General features: G+C 50.8%; 1 protein-coding gene across 1 annotated transcript in view; it reads left to right on the top strand.

Annotated features, from left to right (window-relative positions):
• Positions 1-14,984, top strand: part of ZNF341 (zinc finger protein 341) — a 61,114-nt gene extending 46,130 nt beyond the window's left edge. Inside the window, exons 11-15 of the mRNA XM_017877415.1 lie at positions 3,143-3,239; positions 6,199-6,331; positions 11,585-11,696; positions 12,271-12,341; positions 13,707-14,984. Of these exons, the coding sequence (XP_017732904.1) occupies positions 3,143-3,239; positions 6,199-6,331; positions 11,585-11,696; positions 12,271-12,341; positions 13,707-14,236 (943 nt within the window). The 3' untranslated portion in view covers positions 14,237-14,984. The remainder of the gene's footprint in view (positions 1-3,142; positions 3,240-6,198; positions 6,332-11,584; positions 11,697-12,270; positions 12,342-13,706) is intronic.
• The last annotated feature ends 440 nt before the right edge of the window (positions 14,985-15,424 follow it).

The following is a 15,424-nucleotide window of genomic DNA, read 5'->3' on the forward strand; positions in this document are numbered from 1 at the left end:
CCTGCCACCATGCCTGGCTAATTTTTGTATTTTTAGTAGAGACAGGGTTTCACCATGTTGGCCAGGCTGGTCTCGAACTCCTGACCTCAAGTGATCCGCCCTCCTTGGCCTCCCAAAATGCTGGGATTACAAGAGTGAGCCACCACACCCGGCCAAATCTTATTTTTTAAAAGAAAATATTAAACATATAGTAAACATACAGTGACATAACTAAAATTCATTTGAGAGATTTGGGGAAAGTAGACATAGGCAGGCCAAGGCAATGTGGCTGACAGGGAACAGAAGCCAGAATGACAGGGCTTGGACCTCTAAAAATATGATAAAGCCACCACAGCCACTCAAATGTCACTATGAGATAGAAGCAACTCTCATGGTATATGAGCCACTGTTATTTTAGGTCTCTACTGCATGCAGCCAAACCTCTACTTAAATAACACGAATAATAATAATTGCAGCAATAACATTTATTGAGTACCTACTATGTTCCAGGTACCATTTCTAAGAGCCTCAGCCTTGTCTTACTTCTAAGAGCCTCAGCCTTGTCTTACTTGATCCTTATAAATAATCCCATTTCACTGAGGAGAAAACCAAGGCTCAGAGTGGCTGAATACCTTGCCCAAGGTCATCTACTGGATTTGCAGTCAAGACAGGATTTAAGCACAGGGCAATGGCTCCAGAACCCTTACCATTACCCATGATACCATTCCACCTTCAGGCCATCCAGATGGGGGCCTGGCTCACTGGACCTTACTTTTGGAACAGGACAACAGCTCCAATGTCTACAAAGAGCCACTGGCACTATGACCCTACAAGGGGACTGCACAGGGTCATCAGCACTGGGCTTAACCTTCAACCTGCAAACTCCAAGACCAGGGCTGTGAGGCTTCCAAGATCTCACACTAGGGTTCGAATCTAAACTCTGCTAATGTTGTTACTCTGGTAGGCAGGTCACTTCTCTTTGAACCTCAGTGTCTTCATCTTCAAAATGGGGAGAATACCACCTTCCTCCCAGGACTGCAGGGATTCATGTCACTAAGGGCAAAGCTTGGCACAGAGCAGGTGCTTCCTTCCCTTTACTTGGCATCTCACTCCAGAGTCACACAGCCACAGGAACTCACAGATAACCCACAAATTGGAAGGGCAAGAGCCAAAGAAAATTTCTCGAGTGCAAATGGGAATAAGTCATCACTGCCAGAAATCTCTGCCCCTTGGCTGGCCAAAGCTTTGCCTGGCTTCCCTGCCTCTCTTGCCCCATTTCCCAGAGTCTTGGAGGCAAGTTACCCTACACCCCATTTCTTGAGTTCTAACTCCTCTGCCAACTTCTCAAAGCTCTTGTGATTTCTACGCGGCCCTTCATGCCTTGGCCCCACTTTTTCCCACAGGCCCCATCTAAACATCTCCCTCCCACTTCCACTCTACATAACAGTCATTCTATTCTAGCTGGGGTTACAGGCAGGTGCCACCACGCCTGGCTAATGTTTGTATTTTTAGTAGAGATAGGGTTTCACCATATTGGCCAGGCTGTTCTTGAACTCCTGACCTCAGGTGATCCGCCCACCTCGGCCTCCCAAAGTGCTGGGATTACAGGTGTGAGCCACTGCACCCAGCAATGTGACAGTCGTAAGAATGAGTGACAGGCAGCTCTGTTTGGGACTCACACCCCATTTTTTGAATGAGGAGGCCCAGAGGGTCAGAAATGGGAAGGCTCTGGGCTTGGATCCCTGTCTGTCTGACTCTTTCACGCAACAAGTTCTCACTGGTGCTGGGAGCAGCTTGTGAATGGGCAAGATGTGGTACCTGGAACAGGGACCACTTGCTAGTGGAGGAGACAGATAATAACCAAGTAAGCCAATAATAAATAATTCCAGGTAAGAAGTGGTAAGAAGAAAATAAAACTGAGTGACGTAATAGGGAGTGGCTGAGGGTGCATGGTGGGGGGCAGCTTGAGACGGTGGCCAGGAGGGTCTTTTTGGGGAGGTGACATTTGAGCTGAGACATGAAGGATGAGAAGGCACTGCCTGGGGAAGACTTGGGGAAGAGTGTTCCAGGGAACAGGAACAGCCAGTGCCAAGGCCCTGAGGTAGGAATGAGCCTGGTGTGTTCAAGGTAGGTCAAGGAGGCCAGGGTGGCCAGAGCAGAGTGAGTGAGGTGGAGAGAGGAGAAGGATGAGGTCTGAGAGGTGGGAGTGGGTCAGACCACAGGGTCTTGTAGGCTAAGGTGAGAGGTGGGTTAAGCAATGGTGTGGCACAGTCTGACTTACTTTTTTGTTTTTTGTTTTGAGACACAGTCTCACTCTGCCACCCAGGCTGGAGTGCAGTGGTGCGATCAAGGCTCACTGCAACCTCTGCCTCCTGGGTTTAAGTGATTCTCCTGCCTCAGTCTCCTGAGTAGCTGGGATTACAGGTCCATGCTACCATGCCTGGCTAATTTTTGTATTTTTAGTAGAGAGACGGGGTTTCATCATGTTGGCCAGGCTGGTCTCAAACTTCTGACTTCGGGTGATCCGCCTCCCTCAGCCTCCCAAAGTACTGGGATTACAGGTATGAGCCACCACACCAGGCTTTTTTTTTTTTTTTCTTTTTTTTTAAATAGAGACAGGTTCTCTTTCTATTACCCAGGCTGGAGTATAGTGGCATAATCATGGCTCACTGTAACCTCAAACCCCTGGGCTTAAGTGATCCTCCTGCCCTAGCCTCTTGAGTAGCTGGGAAGCCACCACATCTAGCTAATTTTTAAATTTTTATAGGGATAGGGGTCTTGCCATGTTGCCCAGGCTGATCTTGAACTCCTAGGCTCAAACGATCCTCTCGCCTTGGTCTCCCAAAGCATTGGGATTGCAGGTGTGAGCCACTGTGCTCAGCCTGAGTTTCATTTTTAAAGGTGCCCCTGACCGCCCTGTGGAGAATGGCCTACAGGAGGCAAGGCAGGGAGAGGGTGGCCAGTGAGGAGGCTGCTGCACAAGTCCGAGCAAGAGACGATGACGCTCAGATGAGGACGGGCAGTGGCAATTGAGAAGAATGGATGGATTTGGAATGAATTAACTGGAGGATGTTGCCTCCTAACGTTGGCCCTGGGGTGGCCGTGGGCTGCTTCCTATGCCTGCTATGTTTCCTCCCTCACCTCTCCTGCTCCTTCTACTTAGGTGTGTCAAATGTGTCAACAAATACTCCACTCCCGAGGCCCTGGAGCACCACCTGCAGACCGCCACTCACAACTTCCCCTGCCCACACTGCCAGAAGGTGGGTGCCACTGTCCTCTTTTCTGGGGACCCACGCCATAATAGGGGCAAGGAGGTGGTGGGGTGGGGTGCACACCTCACCCTTTCCTTCTCCTCTCTCACCATAGGACACACAGGCAGGGCTCAGGGGCTGCTCCACAGATGACACAGTGTCTCTGTCTGGCCATCTCATCCATCACATTCCAGATGTGGCCCTGTCGGGGCTGCTGCTGGAGCCAGGCAGGGCAGGCTGTCCTGGTCCCAGGCCTAGTGTCTGAGCAGCAGCCTCCCAGCTTCCTGATGTAAGATTATCCTTATTACAATTGGCTCTTCTTTTTAATTTTTTTTTTTGAGACAGAGTCTTATTCTGTCACCAGGCTAGTGTGCAGTGGTTTGATCATGGCTCACTGCAGTCTCAACCTCCTGGGCTCAGCCTCCTGAGTAGCTGGGACTATAGGCATGTGCCACCATGCCCAGCTAATTTTTGTACTTTTTGTAGAGATGGGGTTTCACCATGTTGCCCAGGCTGGTCTCAAACTCCTGGGCTTCAGGGACCTGTCTACCTTGACCTCCCAAAGTGCTGGGATTACAGGCATGAGCCACTGCACCCAGCCTAAATTTTTTGTAGAGATGGGGCTCACTATGTTGCCCAGGCTGGTCTCAAACTCTTGGCCTCAAGTGATCCTCCCACCTCAGACTCCCAGAGTGCTGGGATTATGGGTATGAGCCACCATGCCCAGCCTGGATTCTTTCCAGTGACTCTGGAAGCCTCACTAAAGCCTGTTCCTAATAACATCAAACATCCAGGAAGTGCTCCAATTTCTAGTTGTCTCAAAGCTTCATCATTTTTTAAAGTTTATTTGAATCAGTTCCATGGATTGCAATTGATTGATACAAGAAAAGTCTCTCTTAATCTACAGCCCCCCCGCCCCCCACCACTGCTCCCTATTTTCTTTCCTCTGAATTTATGTGTTGAAGAAACTGGGCCATTTGGTCCAGCGGTGTTCCCTGCTGTCTGGATTTTGCTGATTACGTCTCCCTGGTGTGTTTAACTTGCTTCTTCACTCTACTTACTCATTTTCCTTTTTTTTTTTTGAGGCGGAGTCTCGCTCTGTCTCCCAGGCTGGAGTGCAGTGGTGCGATCTCACTGCAAGCTCCGCCTCCGCCTCCCGGGTTCACGCCATTTTCCTGCCTCAGCCTCCCCGAGTAGCTGGGACTACAGGCGCCCGCCACCACACCCAGCTAATTTTTTGTATTTTTAGTAGAGACGGGGTTTCACTGTGTTAGCCAGGATGGTCTCAATCGCCTGACCCTGTGATCCACCTGCCTCAGCCTCCCAAAGTGCTGGGATTACAGGTGTGAGCCACCGCGCCCGGCCCCACTCTACTCATTTTCTTACAATCATATGTGGCAGATTTTCCAGGACAGCCCTGGTTTCACTTTGGCCTCATTCTAGATGTTTCTAATTATCTAGCCTAATTTTAAGCTTTAGAAGTTGTGGTCCAAGCCGGGCGTGGTGGCTCAAGCCTGTAATCCCAGCACTTTGGGAGGCCGAGATGGGCGGATCATGAGGTCAGGAGATCGAGACCATCCTGGCTAACACGGTGAAACCCCGTCTTTACTAAAAAATACAAAAAAAAAACTAGCCGGGCGAGGTGGCGGGCGCCTGTAGTCCCAGCTACTCGGGAGGCTGAGGCAGGAGAATGGCGTAAACCCGGGAGGCGGAGCTTGCAGTGAGCTGAGATCCGGCCACTGCACTCCAGACCGGGCAACAGAGCGAGACTCTGCCTTAAAAAAAAAAAAAAAAAAAAAAGTTGGGGGCCAAAAAAAAAAAACTATGAATTGAGTAAGAACCACATGCCAGATGCTGTTCTGAGCATTTTACCGGAATTTACTAGGAGATAGGTGTACTACTACTATCTCCCTTTACAGGAGGGGAAACCAAGGCAGAAAGGCCACCTAGCTAGGAAATGATGGGGCTAATAAGCAGTGGGGCAGCTGGGTCTGTGCCCCTCCACCAAAATGAATAAATGTGTGAATACATGCCCTTCCTTTGCCTGGATTGGAAAGAGATTTTCACTTCTGTATTTTCTGGCTTTAAAAAAATTACTTTTCGTACAAAAATTAGCTGGGTGTGTGTTGGCCGCCTGTAATCCCAGCACTTTGGGAGGCTGAGGTGGGTGGATCACCTGAGGTCAGGAGTCCGAGACTAGCCTAACCAACATGGAGAAACCTCATCTCTATTAAAAATAAAAATTAGCTGGGAGTGATGGCTGGCTCCTGTAATCCTAGCTACTTGGGAGGCTGAGGCAGGAGAATCGCTTAAACCTGGGAGGTAGAGGTTGCAGTGAGCCGAGATCGCACCATTGCACTCTAGCCTGGGCAACAAGAGCGAAACTCCATCTCAAATAAAATAAAATAAAATAAATAAAAGTAAAAAATTACCTTTCCATTGATTTCTTTAGTAATTTGCTCATTTTCCATTAATTCTTTTACTTGTCAGTCATTTGACCCAGACTCTGTGCTGGGGAATGAAATCCCCTCTCTGCCCACTTGGAGCTCCTGTAAGCAAAGGGCTGTCATTCAGTGGGTTAAATGCTGACTTAAAAGTGTGGGTGGACATTCAAAGGCAGAATTGACTTTGCCAGGCATAGCACCAGGGAGCTAGGGAAGGCTTGACAGAAGCAGTGACACCTGAGTTGGGTCTTGAAGGATGTGTAAGAGTTTGTCAGTAAAGAGAGAAAGGCCCTCTGGGTGGGAAGAACATCTGGGCAAAAGCTCAGGGCAGGCATGTTTTGTCCGGGCTTGTGGGGAGCCATGAAGTTCTAAGGGCTGAGTCTGACATTCTGAGTCCTGGTCCCAGGTAGCCAGAAAGGAAGGTGTCTCTATAGGGGCTGGAAACAAGGGATCTTTGAGCTCAGAAGATGGCCAGGGGAGGGGGGCCCGGTGAGTCAGACCTGAAGGCCCCTCTTCTCTGCCAGGTGTTTCCTTGTGAACGCTACCTGCGGCGTCATCTGCCCACCCACGGCAGTGGGGGCAGGTTCAAGTGCCAGGTGTGCAAGAAGTTCTTCCGGCGGGAGCATTACCTCAAACTGCATGCTCACATCCACTCAGGTGGGTGCCCTGCCCCTGAGAACTCCAGCCCAGCCCCTCCCCTCCTCCTCACCCTCTCCTCATCCCTTTCTCTCTCTTCCCATCCCCATCCGGCTCTTCTCCCTGTCTCTGTCGGCCCCTTTTCCCTCTGCTTCCCCATCTCCCTCCCCATCTCACTCAGCCCCTCTCCCCTCCTCCTCCCTATCTCCCTCCAGCCCCTCTCCCTGCATCTCCCTCTAGCCCCTTTCCCCATCCCCATCTCTCTCCCATCTCACTCAGTCCCTGTCTCCCTCTTCCTCCCCCCTCCCTCCTCCTCCCCCTCGAACTCCTCCTCCCCATCTCCCTCCTCCTCCCCATCTCCCTCCAGCCCCCGTCTCCCTCCTCCTACCCATCTCCCTCCAGCCTCCCTTCCCTTCCCTCTCCCCATCTCCTTCTAGCCCCCTCCAGCCTCCCTCCGCTGTTCTCTCCCCTCTCCCTCCAGCCCCCCCTTCTCTCTGTTGCTCTCTGTCTTCCTCCAGCCTTCCTGCCACCCTCCTGCCTCTCCCCTTGCTCCTCCTTCCTCTCTCCTTCCTGGCCCCTGACCCACCTGCCTTAACTGATGAACAAGGGGTTCCTACCACCACTAGAGCAGAGAAGAGCCCTTGGAGGTTGTGTGGAAGGGACTTTTTTTTTTTTTTTTCTTTGAGATAGTCTTGTTCTTGTTGCCCAGGCTGGAGTGCAGTGGTAGATCTTGGCTCACTGCAACCTCTGCCTCCCGGGTTCAAGGAATTCTCCTGCCTTAGCCTCCTGAGTAGCTGGGATTACAGGCTCCCACCACCACGCCCAGCTAGTTTTTTGTATTTTTAGTAGAGACGGGGTTTCGCCATGTTGGCCAGGCTGGTTTCAAACTCCTGACCTCAGGTCATCTACCTGCGTTGGCCTCCCAAAGTGCTGGGATGACAGGCGTGAGGCACTGCACCCGGCCCGTGTGAGGGACTCTTGACTCTGCCCCCCTGTGGTGGGGACACTGCTCTCATTGTAAGTTCCCACTCAAACCTGGACAAAACGCCGTCTCCTTGTTCCCCAGTTGAAACACACTGACATTTTCTTTTCTATTAATCTTTAGATTTTTAAATTATATTTTAAAAATTGTTTTTTAATTGAACAGGTTCTAAAGATTGAGAAAACCTGACGGAAAATCCTTGACAGGACACAAGCATATATAGTACAAATAAACTCCCTCTCACTTCAGATGAACAATCCAATGTTTTTCCTTTTTTTTTCTTTCCTATGACCTATGGTAAAAAATACATTTCATATTGCAGCCCAAGAAGCACATGTATACACACAGGATATATTGCAACAAAAGTTTTACAAAACAGGGTTTTCTATTTTGTCCTGTTCAATTTTAGTTCTTTTATTTTTTATTTTTTTATTTTTTTTGAGACAGGGTCTCACTCTATCACCCAGGCTGGAGTGCAATGGTGTGATCTCACTACAACCTCCGCCTCCCAGGTTCAAGCCATTCTTGTGCCTTAGCCTCCCGAGTAGCTGGGATTACAGGCGCCCACCACCATGCCTGGCTAATTTTTGTATTTTTTGTAGAGATGGGGTTTCACCATGTAGGCCAAGATGGTCTCAAACTTCTGGCCTCAGGTGATCCACCCCCCTTAGCCTCCCAAAGTTCTGGGATTACAGGCTTGAGCCACCGCACCCGGCCATGTTTAATTCTTAAAAATAACCACCAACAGGGTTTGACTTGTAGTTTGCAGTTTGCAAAATACTCCTAATTCTCTTCCCCAAAGATAACTGTTAGCGATCTAGTCTGCATTCTTCTAGTTTTATTTTACACGTATATAAAGCGCTTGCTTACGTTTGCAAAAGTGAGCACATACTATAACTTATGTGCCCTTTTTTCTGATCGTATACCTTGGTGATGTTCCCTGAGGAGTGTGTGCTTACAGTTCCCCTGGAGGCTAAATTCTGTGGGTCCCCCTCCCCCAGGCCCCCCCAGAAAGATGTTACCAACAGCACCTTCTTTTCACATCTGGGTAGTCTTCCTCAATTAATTTTCATCTTTTTTGTTCCCATTTCTTTTGTTTGAACCTTTTTTTTTTTTTTTTTTTTGAGACTGAGTCTTGCTCTGTCACCCAGGCTGGAATCCAGTGGCATGATCTTGGTTCACCGCAACCTCCACCACCTGGGTTCAAGGAATTCTCCTGCCTCAGCCTTCCAAGTAGCTGGGATTACAGGTGCCCACCATCACACCCAGCTAATTTTTGTATTTTTAGTAGAGATGTGGTTTCACCATGTTGGCCAGGCTGGTCTCAAACTCCTGACCTCAGGTGATCCCCCTGCCCCAGCCTCCCAAAGTGCTGGGATTACAGGTGTGAGCCATCATGCCCAGCCTATGTATGAACCCTTAAATTACATTTCAGCTATTAGTTTGTATACGCAATGCTGTGTTGGTCCCTTGGCAACCTTTTGGAAGTGTATCTGTAGTGTATATCCTTAGGAATGGAAATGCTAGGTTAAAATGCATGTGTAGTACCGAGTTTCAGTTTGGAATGATGAAAAGATTCTAGAGACAGATGGTGGTGATGGTTGCATGATGGTGCAAATGTACTTAGTGCCACTGAATTATACACTTAAAAGAAGCTTAAGATGATCAGTTTTCTGTTATGTATATTTCTCCACAATAAAGAAGGGAAAATAGGTAATGCATTGTAAGTTTGATATTACCAAGTTGGCGCTTTATGGCTTTTAAAAATTATTATTCAAAAGTAATACATGCTGCCAGGTGCAGTGGTTCACACCTGTAATTCCAGCACTTTGGAAGGCCAAGGTGAGTGGATCACCTGAGATCAAGAGTTCGAGACCAGCCTGGCCAACATGGTGAAACCCCAGCTCTACTAAAAATACAAAAATTAGCCGAGTGTGGTGGTGCGCACCTGTGATCCCAGCTACTCGAGAGGCTGAGGCAGGAGAATTGCCTGAACCCAGGAGGTGGAGGTTGCAGTGAGCCAAGATCGAACCACTGCACTCCAGCCTGGGCGACAGAGCAAGACTCTGTCTCAAGAAAAAAAACAAAAAAAACAAAAACCAAACACACACACACACACACACACACACACACACACACACACACACAAATAATACATGGTTATTATAAAAATGGAAGCAAAATAGGAGTACATAAAGTAAAATGTTAAATTTCCCCTTCAAGTTGTAGTTGCCACTGACACTTTGGTCTGTCCTCTCCCTATACCTCCCCATCTTTCTCCCTGCATCTTCAGTTTATTTACAGAGACACATGGCTAGGGCTTTTTTGGGGGTATGCGGGTTGTAATCTTTCTTTCTTTCTTTCCTTCTTTCCTTCTTTCTTTCTTTCTTTCTTTCTTTCTTTCTTTCTTTCTTTCTTTCTTTCTTTCTCTTTCTTTCTTTCTTTCTTTCCTTTTCCTTTCTTTCCTTCCTTCCTTCCTTCCTTCCTTCCTTTCCTTCTTTCCTTCTTTCCTTCTTTCCTTTCTCTCTTTCTCTCTTTCTCTCTTTCTCTTTCTCTCTTTCTCTCTTTCTCTCTCTCTTTCTCTCTTTCTCTCTTTCTCTCTTTCTTTCTTTCTTTCTTCCTTTTTCTCTTTTCTTTTTTTTTTTTTGTTGGAGCTTACATATCCAGTAAGGATTACATTTTTTTCTAAGAAAGGTGAGATTGTGTTAAGCTGTTCTACTGCTTTCTTTTCCCACTAGCAGTATGTCCAGGAGATCTTTCCAGATCAGGAAACACAGATTGACCTTTTTAATCTTTTTAATGACCACAGAACATTCCATTGTAGGGACCAGCATTTCCGTATCAACTGGGTTGATGTTTTTTCAGAAGTACTTTATTCATTCGAGAGGGAGAACAGAGAGGAAATAATGGCAGGAAGTCACAGCAGCCCAGAAACAGCCCCTTCCAAAGGGCAGGCTGTGACCCCACGGCAACTTTGCAGGCACCTCCCTTGATTTCCTGTGGGTTCCTCAGGTAGCCCATCATGCGAGAGCTGCCCCAGGACAGGTTTAGCAGCAGGAAGATCTGGGGTAGCTCAGATGGGCTCTGGATCACGCTGCTGGGCTGGAATCTTAGCTCCCCCAACCATAGGGGTAGCCCCTGAGCCAGTCCCTTCACCTCTCTGAACTTCAGTCTTCTTTCTCATCTGTGAAATGAGGATGATGGGAGTCGGTGCCTCCTGGTTTGTTGGAAGGATTCAGTTAGATAAGGTGTGATTCCTCATCACCCAGGGTGGACCCCATTGCCATAAATGCCATGAGGCCACCTTGCTACTCAGGCCACGCCTCAGATTCTCCCCTCCACCTCTCACAGCCACAGCCAATCCAGTGGCAAGGGCTGCCGATTCTGCCTTCCCAACATGGCTGTCCTGGGCCACTTCCTGGTTATCCTCACCTCCACCCACACCCCCTCAGTCTGCTCTCCACACGCAGCCAGAGGGAGCCGGTTAAAAGCTTACATCAAAGCCCATCCCTGCGCTACTCAGACCTTCTGGTGGCTTCTCTTCTGGTTCAGAGTAAAAGCCAAAGTCCTGGCAGGGCGCGGTGGCTCATGCCTGTAATCCCAGCACTTTGGGAGGCCGAGGCGAGTGGATCACTTGAGGTCAGGAGTTTGAGACCAGCCTGGCCGACATGGTGAAACCCCATCTCTATTAAAAATACAAAAATTAGCTGGGTGTGGTGGCATACACCTGTAATCCCATCTACTCAGGAGGCTGAGTTGGGAGGATTGCTTGAAGTCAGGAGGCAGAGGTTGCAGTGACTCACCTGAAATCTCGCCACTGTACTCCAGCCTGGGTGACAGAGCAAGGCTCTGTCTCAAAAAAAAAAAAAAAAAAAAAAGTCCTTAGCTCCGCCTCCCAAGTCCTCCCTTGTGGGCCTGGCTGGCTCACTGCCCTCACCTTCTGCCTTGTTCTCTGGCCACACCAGCCTCCCTGTTGTTCATCAGCACCGCCAAATGCGCTCCTGCCTCAGGGCCTTTGTACCTGCTTTCCCTGCTGCCTGGACCATCTCCCTGATGATCTGAGGTCTCTCCTCATGCATGGCCTCATCAGAGAGGCCTCTCCTGAGCATCCTATCAAAATAGCCCTGTCTTGTCCCTGGCAAAACAAAGCCACCGAAGAATGAGAGAGGCCTTTTTCTCCCCTGGCCACCTCCCTAGAGGAGCTGCTCCCCTGAGGGGCCCAGTGGGGACCCTTGTGCCCTGGATTCCGACTCCTGGCGAGTGCTGGCTCTCCCTGTCTGTATCTGCTGCAGGCGAGAAGCCCTACAAATGCTCAGTGTGCGAGTCTGCATTCAACCGCAAGGACAAACTGAAGAGACACATGTTGATCCACGAGCCCTTCAAGAAATACAAATGCCCTTTCTCGTGAGTAGAGACTGCCATGCAGGGGGGGTAGCGGGGCAGATTCTCCAGGGGCGCTGCCCGGGAGGGTGGGACAGATGTCAGGCCTGAGGGCAGGCCTCTCCCTTTTTTTTTTTTTTTGAGACAGGATCTCACTCTGTCGCCCAGGCTGGAGTGCAGTGGTATGATCTTGGCTCACTGCAACCTCTGCCTCCTGGCTTCAAGCTATTCTCTTGCCTCAGCTTCCCAAGTAGCTGGGATTACAGGCGCCTGCTACCATGCCTGGCTAATTTTTGTATTTTTAGTAGAGATGGAGTTTCGTCATGTTGCCCAGGCTAGTCTTGAGCTCCTGACCGCAAGTGATCCATCCACCTTGGCCTCCCAAAGTGCTGGGATTACAGGCATGAGCCACCGTGCCCGACCAAGCCTCTCTCCTTTTATCCTGTCCTGGGCCCTGTCTGCCTCACTCCCCACCCTACCTCCTTGCCCAGCCCTTAGGGTGGACAAGGCGGTCCCTTGTGCCCAGGGCTAGCAGAGGGGCCAGCAAGAGCGTCCTAAGCTTAGTGAACTCCCCCTGACCGGTGGCTTTGGGTTTTAGGACACACACAGGCTGTAGTAAGGAGTTCAACCGGCCGGACAAACTGAAGGCCCACATCCTCTCCCACTCTGGTAAGTGGCTCTTGGGCCTGACAGGAGGGTCTGGTTCAGCTCTAGTTTACCGGGATAGACCCGCCAGGAGGAGAAAGAGCAGACATATCCCGTGAGGCTTGTTTTCCCTGCCTAGCACATTCCAGCCAGCATTTTCACTTATGTGGGCTATGAGCCAGGCCTGTATTAGGGACTTTAGGATGAACAGAGATGAATCAGACACAGTCCCCCAGTCCAAGGAGGAAGCTGACCTGAGCAGAGATGACTCAGTCAGAGCAGTGCCCAGTGTGATAGAGGTGTGGACCAGCTGTGGAGGGAATCAGATTCCAGGCGGGTCCAAGACATGGCCAGGAAGCTTCCTTGATAGGGCAGGGCAGGGGTCTTCAAGTCACTCCTCAGCTTCTCAGCAGCTCCTCAGAGCAGACTGGCTGGCTTTCCACATGCCAGCCAAGGTCTAGAACAAGGTTCTTCAACCCTGGCACCACTGACATTTTGGGCCAGATAATTTTTTTTTTTTTTTTTTTTGAGACAGAGCCTCACTCCGGCACCCAGGTGGAGTGCAGTGGTGTGATCTCAGCTCATTGCAACCTCTGCCTCCCAGGTTCAAGCGATTCTCTTGCCTCAGCCTCCCAAGTAGCTGGGATTACAGGTGCCTGCCACCATGCCCAGCTAATTTTTGTATTTTTAGTAGAGATGGGGTTTTCACCATGTTGGCCAGGCTGGTCTCGAACTCCTGACCTCAAGCGATCTGCCCACCTCAGCCTCCCAAAGTGCTGGGATTACAGGTGTGACCACCAGCGCCTGGTCTGAGCTAGATAATTTTGTCCTGGGGGCTGTCCTGTGCCCTGTAGGATGTTTAGCAGCATCCCTGGTCTCTATCCACTGGGTGTCAGTGGCATCCCCTCCACAGCTGTGATAATCAAAAATATCTCTAGGCACTGCTGAGTCCCCTAGCGGGTAAAGTCTCCCCTGTTTGAGAAGATTTACAGAAAGAAGTCAGTCACTAAAGAAAGTGTGAAAACTGGGAGAGTAGGTCAATGACTTGGACACACAGAGCTGGGTTGGAGTCTTGGTGCTGCCACATTCCTGAGCCTGAGATGACCAGACAAAGTGAGCCAAGGTGCAGGGAGTGAGTGGCTGTTCCAGGCAGAGGAGAATGGCAAGTACAAAGGCGCAGAGGCAGGAGCCAGCGTGGCATCTCTGAGGAGAGCGAGTGTGGCTGGCACAGAGAGTGGCTGGGACAAGGCAGACAACGAGGGTGGAAAGAACTGGGGCCAGATCACACAGGCGCTGGTGGGACAAGAGCCTGGATTTTATTCCCAGTGCGAGGCACCGTTGCGGGGTGAAGGTCTGGATGCTTCTCACTGACTTTCCTTTGCCCTCCAGGCATGAAGCTCCACAAATGCGCCCTGTGCAGCAAGTCCTTCAGCCGCCGTGCCCACCTCGCCGAGCACCAGCGCGCCCACACGGGCAACTACAAGTTCCGCTGTGCTGGCTGCGCCAAGGGCTTTTCCCGCCACAAATACCTCAAAGATCACCGCTGTCGTCTTGGCCCCCAAAAGGACAAGGACCTGCAAACCCGGCGGCCCCCCCAGAGGAGGGCAGCCCCCCGCAGTGGCGGCAGTGGTGGGCGCAAGGTGGTGACCCCCTTGCCTGACCCGCTGGGGCTGGAGGAGCTGAAGGACGCAGGGGCTGGGCTGGTGCCCGAGGCTGTCCCTGGCAAGCCGCCCTTCACAGAGCCAGACGCGGTGCTGTCCATCGTTGTGGGTGGTGCGGTGGGCGCGGAACCTGAGCTGGTGGTACCTGGACACGCTGAGGGGCTGGGCTCCAACCTGGCTCTGGCGGAGCTGCAGGCCGGGGCTGAGGGCCCATGTGCCATGCTCGCTGTGCCTGTCTACATCCAGGCCTCGGAGTGACGAACCTGAGGTGTGTTTCCTGGGCAGGCCTGATGCTCCTGTTTGGGTCCAGGGCTCTGGGGGCAGACTGCTGATCCTTACCGGTGGAAGCGAGCCATTGAGCCATTGGCAGAAATCCTTCTGAATGTCATTCAGAAACTTTGGCCCATGGTCGCCCTCCTGTGTCCCCTCTCCTGCTGGAAAGCCCTGCAACATTCTAGGATCAGGGGTAGGGCTGCCTATGGTTTCTGGGCAGAGCCACGGCCGGCAGGAGAGAAATGGCTGAAACCTGAGCAGCCCAGAGTCCCGCTAGTCTAGGCTGGTGGTTGGGGCCCCTGGGAGAGAAGACAGGGCGTTCCTCCCCACTCTGCCTCCAGGCTGCCTCTGGGTGGCCTCTAGTCCTCTGTTCTTCAGGAGGCCTGCCATAAACTCTTCGGAGTTTATGTGTTGGACCTTTTCACAGACGGTTCCCCACAGTGTCCTCAGACAGCTCTGTGATGTAGCTTTTAGGAGGCACTCAGGTGTGACGGTTAGACTGCAGCTATGAGACAGATCTGGCTTCAAATCCGAGAGTTGCCATGCATTTGCTGTGTGACCTTGGGCAAGTCACTTCACCTCTCTGAGCCCCATGTTCCTCATCTGTACAATGGGGCTTACTGATACTACTACCTCATAGGGTTGTCCTGGGGATCCAGTGCGATGAAGTGCGCCAGGGGCTCAGCACGGTGCCCGGCACGCAGAAAGTGCTCAATAAATGTTTTTGTTATAATATGTGTCCAGGTGGCATGGGCCAAGCTGTGGCAGTTTCGTTCTTTGCCCCTAGGTGGCAGCACTCCCACCTGCAGCTTGTGGTGACTGGGGTCCTGGGCCCCTCACACAGGGAGCCCTGGAGAGGTGATGAGGGAAGCAAGGCTGGGCACAGCAGCTCATGCCTGTAATCCTAGCACTTTGGGAGGCCAAGGTGGGCAGATCACCTGAGGTCAGGAGTTTGAGACCAGCCTGGCCAACATGGCGAAACCCTGTCTCTACTAAAATACAAAAATTAGCCAGGTGTGGTGGCACACGCCTGTATTCCCAGCTACTTGGGAGGCTGAGGCAGGAGAATCACTTGAATCCAGGAGACAGAGGTTGCAGTGAGCTGAGATCGTGCCACTGCACTCCAGCCTGGGAGACAGAGTGAGACCCTTTCTCAGAAAAAAAAAAAAAAAT

This window comes from Rhinopithecus bieti, unplaced genomic scaffold (assembly GCF_001698545.2).
Source record: "Rhinopithecus bieti isolate Rb0 unplaced genomic scaffold, ASM169854v2 scaffold_65, whole genome shotgun sequence".
Taxonomy (NCBI): Eukaryota; Metazoa; Chordata; class Mammalia; order Primates; family Cercopithecidae; genus Rhinopithecus; species Rhinopithecus bieti.